The sequence below is a fragment of the Lepidochelys kempii genome, chromosome 9 (genome assembly GCF_965140265.1).
Source record: "Lepidochelys kempii isolate rLepKem1 chromosome 9, rLepKem1.hap2, whole genome shotgun sequence".
In the NCBI taxonomy this organism is placed as follows: Eukaryota; Metazoa; Chordata; order Testudines; family Cheloniidae; genus Lepidochelys; species Lepidochelys kempii.
In genome coordinates this window covers 49,470,589-49,491,250 of record NC_133264.1, presented here as the reverse complement: position 1 = coordinate 49,491,250, position 20,662 = coordinate 49,470,589, and the positions used below count along the sequence as shown (strand labels likewise).

Here is a 20,662-nt window from a genome sequence, read left to right as displayed (position 1 = left end):
AACAAGTTTGTTTATGTTTGCAGGAGATAATACTGCCCGCTTCTTGTTTATAATATCACCTGAAAGTAAGAACAGGCATTCTCATGGCACTGTTGTAGGTGGCATTGCAAGTTATTTATGTGCTGGATATTCGAAACATTCATATGTCCCTTCATGCTTCGACCACCATTCCAGGGAACATGCATCCATGCAGATGACAGGTTCTACTTGATAATAATCCAAAGCAGTGTGGATCGACGCATGTTCATTTTCATTATCGTGAGTCAGATGCCACCAGCAGAAGGTTGATTTTCTTTTTTTGGTGGTTCAGGTTCTATAGTTTCTGTATCAGAATGTTGCTTTTTTAAGACTTCAGAAAGCATGCTCCACACCTCATCCCTCTCAGATTTTGGAAAGCACTTCAGATTCTTAAACCTTGGGTTAAGTTCTGTAGCTATCTTTAGAAATCTCAAATTTGTACCTTCTTTGCATTTTCTGAAATTTGCAGTGAAAGTGTTTTTAAAATGAACATGTGCTGGGTCATCATCCAAGACTGCTATAAAATGAAATATATAGCAGAATGCACGTAAAACAGAGCAGGAGACATACAATTCTCCCCCAAAGAGAATCAGTCACAAATTTAGTTAACACATTCTTTTTTTAACAAGCATCATCAGCATGGAAGCATGCCCTCTGGAATGGTGGTCGAAGCATGAAGGGGCATACAAATGTTTAGCATATCTGGCACGTAAATAACTTGCAATGCCAGCTACAAAAGTGCCAAGCAAATGCCTGTTCTCGCTTTCTGGTGACACTGTAAATAAGAAGAGGGCAGCATTAGCTCTTGTAAATGTAAACAAACTTGTTTGTCTTAGTGATTGGCTGGACAAGATGTAGGACTGAGTGGACTTGTAGGCTCTGAAGTTTTACATTGTTTTGTTTTTGAGTGCAGTTATGTAAAAAAAAAATTCTACATTTGTAAATTGCACTTTCACAACAAAGAGTTTGCACTACAGTACTTGTATGAGGTGAATTGAAAAATACTATTTCTTTTGTTTATAATTTTTACAGTGCAAATATTTGTAATAAAAAATATACACTTTGATTTCAGTTACAACACAGAAGGCAATATATATGAAAATGTAGAAAAACTTCCAAAATATTTAATACATTTCAATTGCTATTCTATTGTTTAGTAATGCGATTAAAACTGCGATTAATCGCTATTAATTTTTTTAATCACAGTTAATTTGAGTTAATCACGTGAGTTAACTGCGATTAATCGACAGCCCTAAAAAATCTTTTCATTTTTCACTGGGCTTCCCTTAAATTAAGCAGCTCACATTTTATTTTCATATTTCAGTTTTGAATACAGTGTTCACATGCAAGAGCTTTTATTTTATTTTATTTATTTTGGCCTGAGGTCTGTTATCTGCTGTGTTTTAGCAACGTTCTGTTTGACTGATGCTTTGCTTTCTTTCTTTCTTTCTGCTGCTACACTTAAACTGTTCTTCTGAAAGGCAGTGTTAGCTGCTGTTACTCATTTTTTCCTCTTCAGCTTCGTAGGTATTCCCCCCTCCCTTTTTTTTAAATTGTTCTCTTTAACACTTATGCTCTTTAAACCTTGTACTACCCTTGACTGTCTAGTCCCTTTCGAGCTCTGCAGTGTCCTTAGAGTCTGTGCAAAACTCCTTTTAACTTAACATTTATTTCCCTTAAATCATTCAGTTTCAGTTTGTGAAATAGGACATTTCCAAAGGCTTCACTAGCTACAAAATTCTGAGATTGTAAACATTTTACCTTTTTGGCCAGAGTGACAGTTTTCAGTCAATGTATTTAGCATCTTAAAGCTGATCTTTTTAAGCTATTGCATTTTGCAACTGGGTCTGCAATCTCCTGAGAGTCACGGACCACACAAACATGAGTAACAGAAAACTTGCCTACAGTGACATCTAAGGGTTTAGTAAGTGTGACAGGGCAAGGCCAGATGGCTATAGAAAAGTAGTGGGAGATAGATATATTAGCTCCAGGCTAAAGAAATCCCTGGTACCAGAATAAGTGAAATGGCAGCTGCGCCAGGTCAATTAAGCAGAAGGCAGGGAGAATGCTAGGTTGATTGGGACACCTGAAGCCAATCAGGGGCTGGCTGAAACTAGTTAAAAGCCTCCCAGTTAGTCAGGTGGGTGTGCATGTCAGGAGCTGTGGGAGGAAGTTGCGCTGTTGGAGAGACTGAATAGTACACACCATATCAGGCACAAGGAAGGAGGCCCTGAGGTAAGGGTGAAGTGGAGCTTGAGGAAGTGAGGGCTGCTGTGGGGAAAGTAGCCCAGAGAATTGTACATGTCATGTTTCTAAAAGGTCAGCTACCATAGCTGATGCTATTTAGGGTCCCTGGGCTGGAGCCTGGAGTAGAGGGTGGGCCCGGGCTCTTCCCCCTCTCCCCCTTTGCCCCCTGATTAATCATTGAGACTGGGAGACAACAGAGACCATGCAAGGAAGGATAATTTCTCCTCACCTCACTCGCTGGCTTATGATGAAAATGGCTCAGTAGACTGTGACTCTTCTCTCTAGAGAGAGAAGGGTTACATGGAGGGTCACAGTGAGCCTCTGAGGCTAGCAAAATCTGCCAGGAAACGCAGGACCACGGAGGCAAGGATAGAACTTTGTCATATAAGCCAGTGAGTGGCTCCTTGTCCTGTCACTCTGGGCATGGTAATGCACGGTTATGTGACATCCCCACCTGAATTCAAGATGTCAAAGAGACAGACACCCCAGGATCAAGCAAAGCTTGTTACAAATGCCTCCTATAACTGTTAGCACCTGGCGGCATCCCCGCTCCTACAAGGTAATGCAGGTAAGAATCTTGGATGAGTGGGAGGAGGCTTGGTATCCCTATCGGGGAATCGAGGAAGTGGTTCTAGCTGATAGACCGCTCCCCATCCCTGAGGTCCACTCCTGAAGCCTCTGCACCTCCTCCAGTACCTCATTACGCCTCTGTACCTCATAAGAGGGAATCCATGGGCACGCATGGCTGCTTCCTTTCTCTTGGCCACACCTTCTACAATATCCTGTACTACCCTTAGCTTGGATTCCTGGCCACTTTCAACCCTGTGTGCTTTAGCCTCATCCACTGGGTCCTTATTCTTACCCTACATCACGTAGCAAAAAGCACGTTCTGCTTTTTCAACCAAAGTCTGAACGTTCATACAACTCCCTATCAAACACCATTTTAACTACTTCTTTAACATCTGGAAGTAGCCAATCGATAACAAGTTGTGGGTAGCCTGGATTATCATGAGCTGGATTATTCATAACCAGAGAATAAGCACACATAAATTACTCCTATTCTGCAGGGGGCTTGTCAGGTTTTGGCTTAACAAACACTGGCAATGTGGTTGCTGCAGCAGATCCAAATAAAACTCAGATAATTTCTGAACACAGGAACTGGCACTGTCCCAGACCTCTAACACCCTGTGGAATATGCAACCAAACCTCAGAACTGACTCCCTTCTGCAAAATTCTCCCCCAATCTCCTCTAGTCAGGTCACAAAATTCAACCTGCTCCCTAGTTTTCCTAATCCACTTCTTCTGTGCCCCTGCTTCTGGGGCAAGGACCTATTTCTTTCATTATGGCTGATACCTCCACTAGTGAAAGGTGTTTAACCTTCACCTCTGTACGTGTACCTTCACCCTGATTATTTTGAACTGTGGATGTGATTACAGGCTTCAAAGGGACAGGCATTTTAGGGGCAGCTTTAGAGTCCAGATTGCTCAAGGAAGGAAAAAGTGGAATATAAGGAGGTGGAGCCTCCTCAGACTATACTGTCCACATCAATGCTTTCTCCTTCCTAAAGTTTCACTGTCGGTTCTGTATTCTCCAATTGCACTGCTTGCAGAGCACCTTCTGCTCCTTATGAGACTCACATTCTTGAGCTTTCTCAGTCAAAGCCTCAGACCTTATAACATAGTGTGCCCATTGCTCAGTGACCTTGTGTGTCAATTCTTGAATCTCACCTGCCTGCATTTAACTTCATTTTTATATTTTCAACATTCCAGTTTCCATATTGTTTCATAAAAGCTCTGGCTGTCACTATCAAATCCCAAACAACTGCAGTTTTTACCCTTTTCTTATAGCAATCTTTTTTGCTAAAAAAGTTGCCTTCCAGATGTTTAACCACTGCTTCAAGCTGATTTGGTCTTGTGAAGATGTTCATCTCCTTAAGGGGACCCTCACCATGAGGATACTTATCTCCCCAGTGACTCCATTGTCCCTTAAATATGCCTTAAACCCCTCAATATCCTTAGGTTACAGTCTCTGGGATATTAGGTGTTAGCCCAATCAGCAAACTGCCTGGCTCCTCAAAATTTTGGTTTGAAAATAATTTACTTAGCAGCTGGGTCTAACAAATCTTTATTAAGGCAAAACACTTAGCAGGTGGTGAGGAATGGTTATTTCCAGCCCATCAGGAAAGCCTATTAAATCCAAATGGACCACTGTAAGCCATCAAAGAACAAGGACTTTGTTGATTGCTCCTGGCACACCTTTGAAGAGTGGGGTGCAGAAGCACTTGTCCCATCAGCTTGAACTCTAGGGAGATGTGGATAAAAATCCTTGACAAGAAGAAATTAGGGTCTTTTTATGTTGTTTGGACTCTAAGGGACAAAAATTCCTAAACATAAGCAAGAGATCCCCCAGGATTAACTTGGCTTAGCCCTAAAAGACTTATAGAGCTGGCATATTTCAGCAGCTCTATCACTATCTGAAACGTAAGACTGCAACTCATTTGTGTGTGTCTGTTTACCTGTTTTAACCTTGTAAATAACGGTTACTACTTCTTAGTTAATCCTTAGTTTACTACAGGATTGGCTACAACTGTTTGGTGTGAGATCTAAAGTGCAAACTGACCTCGTGTAAGTGACCCTTTGGGACTGGGAGTAACCTGAATATTTTGTGATATCAAGTGTAAAATGACCATCAGCGACAGAGTCAAGCTTGCCTGGGGAGGCAAGAGACATTAGAATGCCCAAGGAGACCATCTGTGACTCCATGTTAAGGCTTTATGATGCCTGAGTTTACACTTGTTACGTGGTTGCTGAGATCTAAGTATAGAACTCACAACCAGTTTGGGGTTTGTGCCCTGCTTCTTAACAGTCTGCCTGAGGTTAGGATTCTTGCTTATGAGCCACGCCAAACAGTGTGACAAGGGGGTCAACAAACGTGGACAAGGGTGAGTGGATATAGTGTACTTGGACTTTCAGAAAGCTTTTGACAAGGTCCCTCACCAAAGGCTCTTCAGCAAAATAAGCAGTCATGGGATAAAAGGGAAGGTCCTCTCATGGATCAGTAACTGGTTAAAACACAGGAAACAAAAGGTAGGTGCAAATGGTCAGAGAGAGTTAAATAGTGGGGTCCTTTAGGCATCTGTACTTGGACCAGTGCTGTTCAACATACCCATAAATAATCTGGAAGAAGGGATAAACAGTGAAGTGGCAAAGTTAGCAGATGATATAAAATTACTCAAGATTGTAATTCTTCACAGTCTGGTAAGGATTTAACTGAGGGATCTCACAAAACTGGGTGACTGGGCAAGAAAATGGAAGATGAAATTCAATGTTGATAAATGCAAAGTAATGCACATTGGAAAACATAATCCCAGCTATACATACAAATGATGGGGTCTAAAGTAGCTATTAGCACTCAAGAAAGAGAACTTCGAGTCATTGTGGATAATTTTCTGAAAACATCTGCTCAATATGCAGTGGTGGCAGTCAAATAAGCTAACAGAATGATAAGAACCATTAGGAAAGTGATAGATAAGATAGTAAATATCATAATGCCTCCATACAAATGCCTGGTACACCCACACATAGAATACTGCATGCAGTTCTGGTCACTGTCTCTCAAAAAAGATATATTAGAAATGGAAAAGGTATAGAGAAGGGCAACAAAAATGATTGGGCGGGGGGTGCAACAGCTTCCATATGAGGAGAGATTAAAGAAACTGGGACTATGCAGCTTTGAAAAGAGACAGCTAAAGGGGGATATGAGACAGGTTTATAAAATCATGAATGGTGTGGAGAAAGTGAAGAGGGCCATGTTATTTCCCCCTTCACATAACACAAGAACCAGGGGTCACCCAATTAAATTAATAGGCATTAGGTTTAAAACACACAAAAGGAAGTACTACTTCACATAATGCAGAGTCAACCCATGGAACTCATTGCCAGGGGATGTTGTGAAGGCATAAAGTACAATTGGGTTCCAAAAAAATTAAGTTAATGGAGGATAGGTCCATCAATGGTTATTGGCCAAGATGGTCAGGGACGCAACCGTATGCTCTTGGTGTCCCTAAGCCTCTGACTGCCAGATGCTGGGACTGGACGACTGGATGGATCATGTGATAATTGCTGTTCTGTTCATTGCCTCTGAAGCATCAGGCACTGGCCACTGTCAGAAGACATTCTACTAGACTAAATGGATCATTGGTCTGACCCAGTATGGCTGTTCTTATATTCTGATAACATTTAACAGCGTAAGGATAAGCTGAACTGCATATGTGTAAGAAACTGCACAGTAATCATGTTTAGTGTTGTGCATGTATAAGATTGCAGAGTAATCATGTTTGTGAGAAAAAGAAAAGATAAAGTAATTAAAAAGCTAGAAAGTTTGAACTGACAATGAGGAGATTTAACATGGAAATGAGAGACTAATACATATGTGTAAGAAAAAGTTATAAATAGGTTTATATAACAAAGGGAGATTGACACTGTGTTGTCCAGTGCTGGAGACAAATGTGATGGGATCATCCTGATGATGTTACCACTTGTGAGTAACAGATCATAGGTGCAAACTAGTATTTAACACTTGGTGATGATTCCTCACTGGATTTGCAGTTTGAGAGCAAACATTTTTACAGTTACAGAACAAATACTGAAGTATTATCTTACAGCATGGGTTACAGATATTACAAGTGAGATTAATGTATGCAGCAATTTACAAGCATGACGAAGTCTAAACACACTGTTACAAGTCTAGTCTAATACCTATTTTAGCAGTACTAACACACAGGTGAGTCAGATTGTTTTCCAACTATGCATTTGATAGTGTTCAGTTGAGGCCTAGGAACCTTGGCCTAAGCTGTCACCTGGTCTCGCGGCATCACACTACTCCAAGAATTTTAATAGATTGGTGAGGCATAATTTCCCTTTACAAAAGTCATGTTAATTCTTCCCCAGCAAATCATGTTCATCTATGTGTCTGATATTTTTAGTCTTCACTATAGTTTCAACCAATTTGCCTAATACTGAATTTAGGCTTACTATCCTGTAATCGCAAGGATAGCCTCTGGAGTCTTTTAAAAAAATTGGCATTACATTAACTAACCTCCAGTCATTTGGTAAAGAAGCTGATTTAAGTGATAAGTTACACACAACAGTTAGTAGTTCTGTAATTTCATATTTCTGTTCCTTCCGAACTTTGGGGTGAATACCATCTGGTCCTGGTGACTTATTACTGTTTAATTTATCCGTTTGTTCCAAAACCTCCTACTGACACCTCAATCTGGGACAGTTCCTCAGATTTGTCACTTAAAAAGAATGGCTCAGGTGGGAATCTCCCTCACATCCTCTTCAGTGAAGACTGATGCGAAGAATTAATTTACCTTGTCTACAATGGCCTTATTTTCATTGAGTGCTCCTTTAGTACCTCAGTTGGTCCAGTGGTCCCACTGATCGTTTGGCACGTTTCCTGCTTCTGATGGACTTTTTGCTCTTAGTTTTGTGTCTTCTGGTAATAGCTCTTCAAATTCTTTTTTGGCTTGCCTTATTTATGTTTATACTTGACTTGTCAGCGTTTATGCGCCTTTCTGATTTCCTCACTAGGATTTTACTTCCAATTTTTAAAGGATTCCTTTCTGCCTCTAACTGCCTCTTTGTTGTTTAGTCATGGTGGCTTTTTTTTTTTTAATTTGGGGAATACATTTAATTTGAGTCTCTAATATGGTGGTTTTTTAAATTTTCCATGCAGCTTGCAGGCATTTTACTCTCATTACTTTACTTTAATTTCCACTTATCTAGGTTCCTCATTTTTGTATCGTTCCCCTTCTTGAAGTTAAATGCTACTGTGGTGGGCTTCTTTGGTATTTCCACCCCACAAGAATTTTAAAGTTAATCACATTAAGATTGCTATTACTAAGGTTCAGCTACATTCATCTCTTGGACCAGATCCTATTCTTCACTTAGGATTAAATCAAGAATTGCCTTTCTCCCTGTGGGTTCCAGGACTAGCTGCTCCAAGAAGCAGTCATTCATGATGTCTAGAAGTTTTATCTCTGCATCCTGTCCTAAGATGACATGTAACCAGTCAATATGGGGATAATTGGAATCCTCTATTATTGTTTTCTATATTTATAGCCCCTCTACTCTCCCAGGGCAGTTCACAGTCACCATCCTGATCAGGTGGCTGGTAGTATATTCCTACTACTGTACTCTTTTTATCCAATCATGGAATTTCTAGCCATAGAGATTCTTTGGTACAGTTTGATTCAAGGTGGAACAGATTGTTTAGTATAAGTAGTTAGCACATGTTCTAAGGGACCATTCAAAGTAGAGTGGTCTGTTAACACCACTGTTAAACACCTTGCCTTTAGCTGTGGGTACCTTTCCCAAACCTGAAGAAGAGCTGTGTGTGGCTCAAAAGCTTGTCTCTCTCACCAACAGAAGTTGGTCCAATAAAAGACATTTTCTCACCCACCTTGTCTCCTTAATATCCTGGAACCGACATGGCTACAACTACACTGCATACAAAATCACATGTTATCAGTTTGCATGTTTAAAGGAAAGTGTACACAAATGAAAATCACTAGTGAATCTTAAATTTATTTGGGCATAAGCTTTTGTGGGCTATAGCCCACTTCATCCGATGCATGCAGTGGAAAATATAGTAGGAAGATATATACACACAGAGAACATGAAAAAATGGGTGTTGCCAGACCAACTGTAAAGAGACTACTCAATTAAGGTGGGCTATTATCAGCAGGAGGAAAAAAAAACTTTTGTAGTGATAATCAGGATGGCCCATTTCAAACAGTTGACAAGAAGGTGTGAGTAACAGTAGGGGAAAATTAGCATGGGGAAATAGTTTTTACTTTGTGTAATGACCCATCCACTCCCAGTCTTTATTCAAGCCTAATTTAATCGTGTCCAGTGTGCAAATTAATTCCAATTCTGCAGTTTCTCATTGGAGTCTGTTTCTGAAGTTTTTTTTGTTGGAGAATTGCGACTTTTAGGTCTGAAATTGAGCGACCAAAGAGACTGAAGTGTTCTCCAACTGATTTTTGAATGTTATAATTCTTGATGTCTGATTTGTGTCCATTTATTCTTTTGCGTAGAGATCGTCCGGTTTGGCCAATGTACATGGCAGAGGGGCATTGCTGGCACACGATGGAATATATCACATTGGTGGATGTGCAGGCCTCCCCTCTGCTGAAGAGACAGCCCAGCTATGGATTAGCCATGTATTCTGCCTCTGGCCTTCTGGAACACATCACGTCCGAGCGGAGATCACAATTCATGACACGGTTCTGGTGCAAGGCCCTGTGCCTGCTGGGAGTCTGCACTTGTCTTTCCTCTGCATACCAGCCACAGTCTAAAGGCCAAACAGAAAGGGCCAACATAATTCTTGAGCAGCAGCTGTGCTACTACATCAGTCACCACCAGTATGATTGGTCTTTGCTTCTCCATTATGCAAAATTTGCCTACAACAACTCAGCACATATGACTATGGGTCAAAGCCCCTATTTTACTAACTATGTGTACCACACCCAATTACTCCCTTCCTCTCCCAACCTGGCCTCCTCAGACCTGATACAGCAGATGCACTGGGACTGGGAAGAAGTAATGGGATACCTGGAAAAAGCAAGAGCAGACTATAAATGGAATGCAGACCAGCACCCCACAACAAGGCCCCACCTACGCAGTGGGACAAAAGGTATGGTTCTCTACAGGGCATCTCTGCACCGACAGACCTGCTTGCAAGCTGGACTTTCGATGCCTTGGTCCTTTCAAGATCCTGCAGCAGGTTAATGCAGTCACCTTTGAACTACCGCTACCCTGCTCTCTGAAGATTCAGCTGGTGTTTCATGTATCACTTTTGAAACTCTACATAGAAAATCCTTTGCCCCGCAGGAGCTGGCCACCTACTCCCCCAGTACAGGGACACAAGGAATACACGGTGTGATGGAGTGGTGCGTGTCTCTCCTGGGTGGGGGAGGGGTTGTCCCCGCTGGCCATGGGCTCCGGACGCGCAGGCGGACGTAGCCCATGGCGGTGTGCTGGGGAGGGTGGTTTGTCCCGTCTGGGGGTGGTCTGGTGTGCCTTGGGATGGGGCAATGATGTGCTCTGCGGGAGCACTGTACCTAATGGGCAGCTGTTGAGGGCGGGGGGGCATGCAATGGAGGTGTGCTCTGGGGGGGGTGACTGTGTCTCAATGTTGTAGCGGTGGCAGCATGCGCTGCGGTGGGAGCGCGCACCCTGTACCGCTGTGTGCGGGCGGGGCTGTGCCTTGCGGCGGGGGGCGGGGCGCTCCCCAGGGCTTTGCCGCAGCCGCTCGGGAACACGGGACCGCCCCGCCGCCGGCGGGCCCCGCCCCGGGCACAGTCCAGGCCGCCGGCGGTGAGGATGGCGCAGCAGTGCGAGCGTGGGGCGGCGGCCGTGGCGATGATCCGCCTGAACAACCCCCCGCTCAACGCGCTGAGGTAACGGCCGGGGCTCCCCGTCACACTGGGGGAGCCTGGCAGCAGCTCCCGGGGTGAGGGGCGCGCTGCAGCGCCGGGACGGGCAGCGGGGCACCCCTTGTTTCGTGCTGAGCCTGTGCGGTGGTGGGCAGAGCCAGTATCTCCGCTCGCCCGTGCACCTCGCCTGGGGCTGGGCTGGGCTCCAGCACCTCCCTCCGCAGCAGGGACAGGCCGGGGTTCGGCGGCCGAGCCCCGGTAGCGCGGTGTGCCGGGTGTGCCCCGGTCGGACACGCACAGCCGGTGCGTTCATGGGCCTGCAGAGATACCCTGGCCCTGACCCTGACCCTGACCCTGACCCTGTACTCTGGCCCTGGCTTAACAGAACCCTGGCACTGGAAGGGAATTTGGCAGTGTTGCAGAATTAGCTGGTGGTTTGTCTAAACATTAACCTGCTTACTTTATAATCAATTGACTTTTACTGCATTTACTTAAAAAGACAAAAGTTCCTTGTGTGGGCACTGTAGTGGGAAGAGAGCCTGAGATATACGCCCATGTATCAGAGGCCTGGTATTAGGCAGGCCCTGCTCACAGAATCTGGCAAAACAGTGCTGATATTGCAGAAATACACATTCCTAAAAAGTACTAAGCATAGAGTACTCACACAAACACATCCCCATATCAAGGATGGTACAAAAACATTCCCCAAGGATAACAGGAACACACTGAGCTCTCTTAAAAGAAAAGGTCAGGATAACAGTACTGTACGCAATAAAGATGTTTTAGTTGAACCAACATGTACAAGGTGATGGGTGATAACTAGCCATGTCGGGGCAGTAACTATGTCAGAGGCAGTACGTAACTTGTTTGTATCAGGTTATAAAGATGTATCTTGGAGGGAATATCTTTGTCTGGGGGGGAGGGGGGGAATGGTAAGTCTCACCATTCACTGAGCTGCCTCCATTGTCATGGGCATATATGTCTTATGTGGGCGGCGGGTGAACCGCTGGCTCGGGGAGGCTAGACCCCTCCCTGCTCCTTCTGCCCAAGCCTCCACTCCTTCTGTGCCAGTCAACAGAGCCCAGAGGTCCCCCTACCACTGCAGCTACTGGCTGCACCCCTGCCACAGTGCCGAGAGGCCGGGCAGCATAGCCCCAGCCCCGGAGTGCCAGGAGGCCAGGCAGCTCAGCCCCAGCCCTAGCCCTCCCAGCCCTGGGAGGCCGGGCAGCGCAGCCCTGGTGCCAGCCCCATCTGTGGCCATGGCACACAGGAAGAGTTGCCTGCAGAACGGGAAGCAGGAGGGGAAGTGGGGGCGAGGCCACACGTGGCTGTTTGGGTAGGCTCAGCCTCCTCCAGCCTATGATACCTGCCTCCCTTGATGTCTTAGTATCCTCATAGAGTCTGACAGGTGCTATTACCGTGCTTTGTTGACAATAAACCAGGCCTGGTGCCTTCGTACCTTAATGGATCTTGTGATCATTGGGCAGTTCGCTTGAGGTCTACCATGCTGGCTGTCTGCACAGAGCTGGGGCAGCATGCAGGCAGAACACACACACACACACCGCCAAAAAATCTAACCACAGGTACTGTAATCCTCCATGAAATTAACTCAAATGTGTACAGTCCTTCACCATTTTGATAAAAAGAAACAGGAGCACACATCAGGGGTGCTGGAACAAATTTTTATAGTGGGGGTGCTGAGAACCATTGAAACAAACTGTAAACCCTGTATATGATGGAAACCACTTCAAGTCAGGAGGTGCTGCAGCACCCCTAGTTCCAGCACCCATGGCACACATACTTTTTGGAGTCTCTGTAAAGCAGGAGGGAGCCCAACCTGGCTTAAAGAAGCACAGGAACTTGAGCATCACCATCAACTAAGTTTTTCTCTGAGATTTTCAAAGGGAAGTTTCAGTTTTCTTTGTTAGGGATGAAAATAAATGTGTTTCATATCCACAATACCACCACCCACTTTTAAAATGGATAATATTCTGGAAATTAAACATGTTTAGGACTTTGAAGGAATTTAAGAAGGTCTACTTTTTCAGATTCTAATTTTGATGTCCAACTTTTTTTTTTGATTCCTTTAATCTGCAAATATTTTTGTTGAAACACAAATCTGTTGGTTAATGTAGATCTAAACTGATCTTGTGCATATATTAGTTTAAAATAAAATTATTACTATGGTTACCATATTAATGAGTGCTGTTGGGAGGGCACTCTTTGTGGTGCCTGTGGCTTTGGAACTTGTTCCCCTTCCTTGGTTCAAAACAGCCCAAACTTGATGGCCTGTGGGGCACACTATAAAGCCCATCTCTTTTCCTGAGTGCCTGTAAAGGTTGTTGAGTCATCAGTGTTAAATGATTGGAAAAGGATGATTGTTTCAACTTTTGACTGTGGGTTTGTTGGTTGGAGCGATTATATGGGATGGAATTGGTGCAATTTAGTAAAAAATTAAGGGAATTATTGATCTATATTTTATGTCAAAGGGGCCTAGAGCTTTTCTGTACTGGGTAAAAGTGCAGGTTGTCGTAAGGGTACAATTTGTAAAGCTGAAAATGGATGAGAACTTAATTGGGTGGTAACAGACTGTGAATCCTTATGATGATTCAACCAGATGATATTCTAAACAAGAAGAACCCTTAACCATGCTTGTAGCTGTTTCCTTTGCCTCATATTGACTCAGGTTTTCTAGGCTTCAGAGTGACAGATAAATATTTGGAATATATATATAATAAGATTCCAAGATTGTCAGAGAAGTCTACAGAGGAAACATTCTCTCTCAAATAAATAAATCAGTTTTAGAGGTGAGTACGAGAAAGAAATGTAACTAGTCAGAGGCTTGGAAGGCAGTGCATTCGGCAGAAGCAGGGCTCCCCAAGGCCCAATTTTGCAGCTCCCGCATACCAACAAACTCCCGCAGAAGTCAGTAGAAGTTGCTCAGATGCAGCACTTCCCCTCACTGGTCTGGTTCTGTAGCTGCTGCTGCTTTCCTATGAGTTCAGGGGAAGTGTTCGTAGCCTCTTAAAATGTAAAAGGCATTGTGGGAGAGGCACCTGGGCTTTGCTGGAGAGAGGGCTCTGTAACTGTTTTCTTCCGAAATATCAGAGGCTCTTCCCTTATGCAGAGCTCAGGAACTTTGCAGGAGAACAGAGACTCCACCCTGCAGCAGAACGGAGAAGGACAGATGACTTTTCCACAGTGTCTTTTTAAATATCAGATGTCTGAGTGCAACTTTCTCTTTCAGCTCAGGAATCCTAGACTCCCCTTGTCTGTGCAGCTCAGGAACTTTTCAGCAAAGGGGACTTTTTCTCTTTGCTGAGATTTAAGAGAAGAGCTGGTCAGAAAAAAGAAATTCCTGCAAAATACTTTACAGGTTGTTTTTTTTGGGGGGGTGGGATTTGTCCTGAATTAGGATGAGACACGAAAAAAGCAAATTATTTTGCTGGAAACAAATTAATGGAAAATTTCGTTTTGGGAGAACCAAAACGGATTTTCCCAGCTGCCCGCCTGGCAGGCTCTTGTCCATTTTACTTAATTGACAAGAGCCTTCCTGCCTGGCTGCCTGAGAGCCAGAGAGCTGGCATGCTCAGCCTCTCGCCTTCCTTCCAACCCTGAAGCCACAGGAGCTGAGTACCCCAGCTCTGTGCCTGTCCAACTCCGTAGAGCTAGGCAAGGAGGCTTAGTGTCCTGGCTCTGTGCCTTTTTGGCCCCAGAGCCTCGGCAGGTGTCTGTCAATTTCATTTTCTGCCTGCAGCAGAGAGCTGTCATTTTAATTGACCCCCCATGGAAAAAAAATTCCATTTTGCAAAAAAGGGGTATTTCTTTGTCAGAAAATCATCCTGGCAAAAATTGGAGCCAACTCTTCTTATCCACAAGAGAATAGCTCTCCAACTGATACTGGGATACCGTAGACAGTGTTCACATTTGAAAAGGGATGTTGATAAAATGGAGACAGTGCAGAAAAGAGCTACAGAAATTATCTGAGCACTGGAGAAAATGCCTTACAGTGACACTGAAAGAGCTCAATCTGTTTATCAGAAAGAAGATTGAGCAGTGACTTGATAACCGTCTGTAGGTACTGTGATGGGTTCGGTTACAGAGACCCCCTTGGGACTGTCACCTGACATGCTGGAATTACCTCTGAGCCTGTTTCCTGCCAGCTTAGGACTCCGGAACCCTGCCTTGTTGAACCAGACACGCTAGCCTGCTGCAACACAGACTCAGGTCTGGTCCACACCCCCAAAGCCGCAGACTTTAACCAAAAACTGCTTAGCAGGTCACCTATCTCCAACACCCAGATACCCAGTTCTCAATGGGATCCAAACCCCAAATAAATCAGTTTTACTCTGTATAAAGCTTATACAGGGTAAACTCATAAATTGTCCACCCTCTATAACACTGATAGAGAGATATGCACAGCTGTTTGCTCCATAAGGTATTAATCACTTACTCTGGGTTCATTAATAAATAAAAGTGATTTTATTAAGTATAAAAAGTAGGATTTAAGGAATAACAGACAGAACAAAGTAAGTCACCAAGCAAAATAAAGCAAAAACACGCAAGTCTAAGCCTAATACATAAAAAAACTGATTACAGGTAATATCTCACCCTCAGAGATGTTCCAATAAGCTTTTTTCACAGACTAGACTTCTTCCTAGTCTGGGACCAATCCTTTTCCCCGGTACAGTTCTTGTTAGTTCCAGCAGACATCGTAGGTGGAAACTAAAGGTCTTCTCATGACTGGCAGCCTCCTCTGTCATGCTCCACCCCTTTTTATAGCTTTGGCCCAAGGCAGGAATCTTGTGTGTCTCTGGGTCTCCACCCCTCCTTCTAAATGGAAAAGTACCAGGTTTAAGATGGATTCCAGTATCAGGTGACCTGTTCACATGTCCTGTGAGACCCCAGCCACCATTCTTTTAGGGCTGGCCCTCACGTACCCAAGAAGGTTTGCAGGTAAATAAACCATCTACAATCAATTGTCCTAGTCCAGAGGTGGGCAAACTTTTTGGCCCAAGGGCCACATCTGGGTGGGGAAATTGCATGCAGGGCCATGAATGTAGGGCTGGGGCAGGGGTTGGGGTGCAGGAAGGAGTGGAGTGTGCAGGAAGGGGCTCAGGGCAGGGGGTTGGGGTGCAGGAAGGGGGTTGGGGTGCAGGAATGGTGTGGGAGGGGGCTCGGGCAGGGGATTGGGGCACAGAAGTGTGCTCAGTGCTTCAGGGGACTCAGGGGTTTGGGGTGCAGGGTGCAGGAGGGGTTCACAGTGCGGGCTCTGGCCTGGCACCACTTACCTGGAGCTGCTCCAGGGTGTCAGCAGCACGCAGCAGGGCTAAGGCGGGCTCCCTGCCTGCCCTGGCCCCATGCTGCTCCCAGAAGCGGCCGGCACCACATCCCTGCGGCCCCTGGGGTGGGGGTGCGGGTGCAGAGGGTTCCGCACGCTGCCCTCGGCTGCAGGTACTGCCGCCCCTCCCCCACAGCTCCCATTGGCTGCAGTTCCTGGCCAGTGGGAGCTGTGGGGTGGGGGCAGGGGCAGTGCCTGCAGGCGAGGGCATCGCATGGAGCCCCCTCCCCCCCTTCAGGGGCCGCAGGGACGTGGTGCCAGCTGCTTCCTGGAGCGCTGCAGGGCCCGCAACGCCACGGGGGTGGCAGTCCCACGGACTGAATCCAAAGCCCTGATGGGCCTAGTTTGCCCACCCCTGTCCTAGTCAATGGGAGCCATCATGATTCTAAACCACCATTAATGGCCCACACTTGCATAATTACAATAGGATCTCAGAGTTATACTTTATATTTCTAGCTTCAGATACAAGAATGTTACATGCATACAAATAGGAGGAATATATTCAGTAGGTATAACCCTTGTAATGATACCTTACAAGAGACTTTTTGCATAAAGCATGTTCCAGTTACATCATATTTATACTCATAAGCATATTTCCCTAAAATATATAGAGTACAACATCATAGATACCTTCTCAGGGAGAAAATACGAGGTACTAAAGGGCTCTTTAATCTCGTAGAGAAAGACAGAACAAGAACCAATGGCTGGAAGCTGAAGCTTGACAAATTCAAACTGGAAATAAGGCACCCTTTTTTAATAGTGAGGATGATTAACCACTGGAACAAACTACCCCAGGAAGTGGTGGATTCTCCACCTCTTGATATCTTCAAATCAAGACTGGTTGTCTTTGGGGAAGATATGCATGAGCAAAGCACAAGTCATTGGGCTTGGTTGGATACCAGCATGAAATGTGATATACAGGAGCTAAGCTAGATTATTCTTATTTGTATTACCATAGTGCATAGGAGCTTATGTCATCTAATAGTCCTTTGTGGTCTTAAATTATGCATCTGTGAATCCACCAGTGCACCTCCTTAGATACACAGTCGTGCAAGATATGCAGCAAAGTTGTTGCACATCTTAGTAGATTCACTGGAGGACAGCTAAACTTTTGCACACCTTCCATTCTTCCCTTTCTGTGTATGTTAAGTAGTTTGCAGAAGGGAAACCCTTCTTCTATGAACCTCCTAAAGTCTGAGCAGAGGAGTGCCTATCTTGTGAACGCTAAGTGTTTGACAGCAGAGTCGGCTCTAGGTTTTTTGCCGCCTCAAGCAAAAAATTTGCTGCCCCAAGCTCCAAGAGTGCAACTGCCCAAGCAAAAAAAAAAAAGGGTGGCCGGAACGCCGTCCCTGGCATTGTGCCTCCCCAAGCACGTGATTGCTTTGCTGGTGCCTAGAGCCGGTCCTGTTTGACAGAGAAAAATTTTGTTCTTGGCACTTTTTTTGTTTGTTTTTTTAAGAGGAAGCCTAGTTAACCTTCAGGGCTTCTTATGTTCTTTTTTAAAAAAAAGCTTAACTAACTTAGTTGAAATTGCTACTCGAAATAATATAAAATACAGGACAAGATCATTACAATTAAGAAAACCCTATGTATAAAAGGAGTAGGAATCGCATGTTAAGGTCATCTTCATAAGTATTTTCTTACCTTACAGGGCATACATTTAGTTAACAGTAGTGAAGTGAAAATTCACCATATACGTTCCAATATGTCTACAGTAAGTCAACCGCATGCACCCTTATGAACTCTCTGAATGTCTTTCTCATTATAAGAAAAGGAGTACTTGTGGCACCTTAGAGACTAACCAATTTATTAGAGCATAAGCTTTCGTGAGCTACAGCTCACTTCATCAGCTCACGAAAGCTTATGCTCTAATAAATTGGTTAGTCTCTAAGGTGCCACAAGTACTCCTTTTCTTTTTGTGAATACAGACTAACACGGCTGTTACTCTGAAATTTCTCATTATATAAACTTTGCACAAATACATGCATATCTTAGCTAGGCATATCTTGAAAGGGTTAAAGTTGTAGGAATGTGTACAGTGAATTTTCACACCATTGTTAACTGAATGGATATACTGTCATGGTAATGAAATACATGTGTAAATATAACTGGCCACTTCTATTCCTTTTATGCTCATTTTTCAACTCTGATATTTTTCAACTCTTGTGTATTATTATTATTATTACTTCTTATAGGAATCTTCATGGTAAGTTATGTTTTTTGGAAGTGCATTCTAATAAGGATGCATGTTACTAACTTTGTATACATTGGGCCTGCAGCATCTGTCATGGGAGCAAGTGAATTGTCTGGACCTGACAAGAGTGAGAGGCTAGTGTAGTTAGGTGCTCCTCTTGGCCTTTGTCCTGCTTTCAGTAAAAATTGTTTTTCTTGCTAGAATTCTTAAAAAACAAAAAAACATGATCCCATTTATGAAAGCTACAAGCTGAGTGAGGGGAAAGGAAATTTTATGTACTAGCAGAGTGTCAGTTATTCCCTGGGAAAAATCAGTTCTGTGTTAGGCTGTGATAGGAAAGACAGGGAATGGAGGGTAGAATTGCCCCTTGGTATCAGCCTCAAGTGACTGATTTCCTTAGGCTTGACAGAAGGAGTAACCTGTGACACACACTTTTTTCCATAAAACCCCACAAATCTCTCCCCAGTGCAAATTAACTCCTGGTTTACCACACTTCTGAGCACACTCAGCATGTTATAACTGCTGATCATATCCAAAAAACTTTTTAATGTGTATTCATCCCATAGAAGATGAAATGGCTGAATTAGAAAGGTTTGATATCCAGATACATATGCTTTGAAAAGAACCTTTAGTGAGTCATCTAGTCTGTTTCCCTGCATCATGGCAAAATTGGTTTTATTATCTTATCTGATTTCAGCATTCAGAGCCATCAGCAATGTAGTCCTTTGTTAATTACTGATGATCATACATATAGTACTGTAGCGATGTCAAGACTCACTGGTGCAGCGCCTCTTGCTGGTCGTCTTGGGAATTAGCTTTTTCTAGCCTTTGGCACACCCTCTGCAGGCCTGTGTCTTGCCTGCCATTGGCCCCGTGTTCCTCCCAAACCCCAGTGCCCCTTATCCTGGGTTTCTGCCCTCTGCAGTACCCCTACTCTCGGTCTCCCCTCCTAGGGGAACCCCCAACCCTCTAAACCAACCTTGCTTCAGTGACTACTGCCAGTCATCATCTAGCCTCTGCTCACTGGGGCAGACTGCAGTGTAATGGCCACTCATCATTGACAAGGGGTTAGGACCTGCTGCCCTTGCCTATCTCTGGGCTGCCCCTCTGCAGCCCCAGTACCTTTTGGCCTTAAACAAGGCCTGCAGCCTGGGGTTTTACAAGGCTGGAGCTCCCCAGCTCCCTCTGCCCTTCCCCAGCACTGCTCCACCTCAGGTACCTTGCTCCCAGGCAGCTAGCCCTTCCCACTCCAGGACTAGAGTGAGATTCCTACAGCTCCTGGCCCTCAGCCCTCTTATAGGGCCAGCTGTGGCTGCTTCCCCCAGTCAGCCTAGCTTTTCCCAGCCACAGCCCTCTCCAGAGCTGCTTTTACTATTGGCTCTCCAGGGAAGCCCTCTCCCAGGGCTGTTTTAACCCCTTCAGTGCAGGAGCGGGGTGACCACCCTGCTACAAGTATGGTATCATAGATGGTGTGATGGATGCTTGGAGGGCCAGGTGGTGGAGAACACCTGACTTCCAGCCCCTTGTTCTCTGTCAGGGTAGTAGAGGTGGCTGTTCCTGACACTAAGCCAGGAATTTTCAGTTCTCCACCTCAGCTTGGGCCTTGTCCCTTAAGGGGATATGATAGGAGGACCCAGGCCCTCCCACTCCATGTCCCTGTGGGAAGCAATACCAACATCAGTTATTGGGGGTGGACCACATCCACCCTGACTGAATTGGCCTTGTCAGCACTGGTTCTCCAAGGTAACTCCCTTCTCTTCATGTGCCAGTATATTTATGCCTGTATCTGTAATTTTCACTCCATGCACCTGAAGAAGTGGAGTTTTTTACCCACGAAAGCTTATGACCAAATAAATCTGTTAGTCTTTAAGGTGCCACCGGACTCCTTGTTGTTTTTGTGGATACAGACTAATACGGCTACCCTTCTAATACTTAACACCAGCAGGTTTTTCCCAGCAGCAAGTCTAAATCCACTGCCCTGGGCTACTTCCCATTTATATGTCCCTTCAGTTTGGAGCCTGGCTACATGGGCGAGAGACGGGGTGGAGTTGAGATTATTAATAATCTTGTTTATCACAGTATTGCATAGGGACACACTGAGAACAGGGCCCACTTATGCTAGGCACTGTACAGATAGTAGCAGACACTTCCTGCCCCAGAGCACTAACACCCCAAAGAGACACTCAAGGCAGAATGTACAATGTGATAGCTACAGGTGTCATGAGAGTTACACAATTTTTTTATTTTTTGGGAGTGGGGTTTTGATGGGAAGAGATTGTCTGAATGGAAAGACCAAGGAAGGGGAGGAGACATTGAAGGTCAGGGGGCATGTGTGCAGTGGGGTTGAGATGAGGAGACTGTGAAGGAGGGTTTGCCGCAAACAGCCAAGCAGGACAGAGAGAAAGCCCCATCAAAACT

General features: G+C 44.7%; 1 protein-coding gene across 2 annotated transcripts in view; it reads left to right on the top strand.

The window, feature by feature from the left end:
• EHHADH (enoyl-CoA hydratase and 3-hydroxyacyl CoA dehydrogenase) overlaps window positions 1-20,662 on the top strand; it is a 67,027-nt gene that overhangs the window by 6,562 nt on the left and 39,803 nt on the right. Inside the window, exons 1-2 of one of the 2 annotated variants that reach the window (XM_073360289.1) lie at window positions 1,893-2,833; window positions 9,369-10,733. The exons of the other annotated variant lie outside the window; for it this stretch is intronic. Coding sequence (XP_073216390.1) covers window positions 10,657-10,733 — 77 coding nt within the window. The 5' untranslated portion in view covers window positions 1,893-2,833; window positions 9,369-10,656. Of the gene's footprint in view, window positions 1-1,892; window positions 2,834-9,368; window positions 10,734-20,662 lie in introns of those variants that run through there. 2 annotated transcript variants of the gene reach the window in all.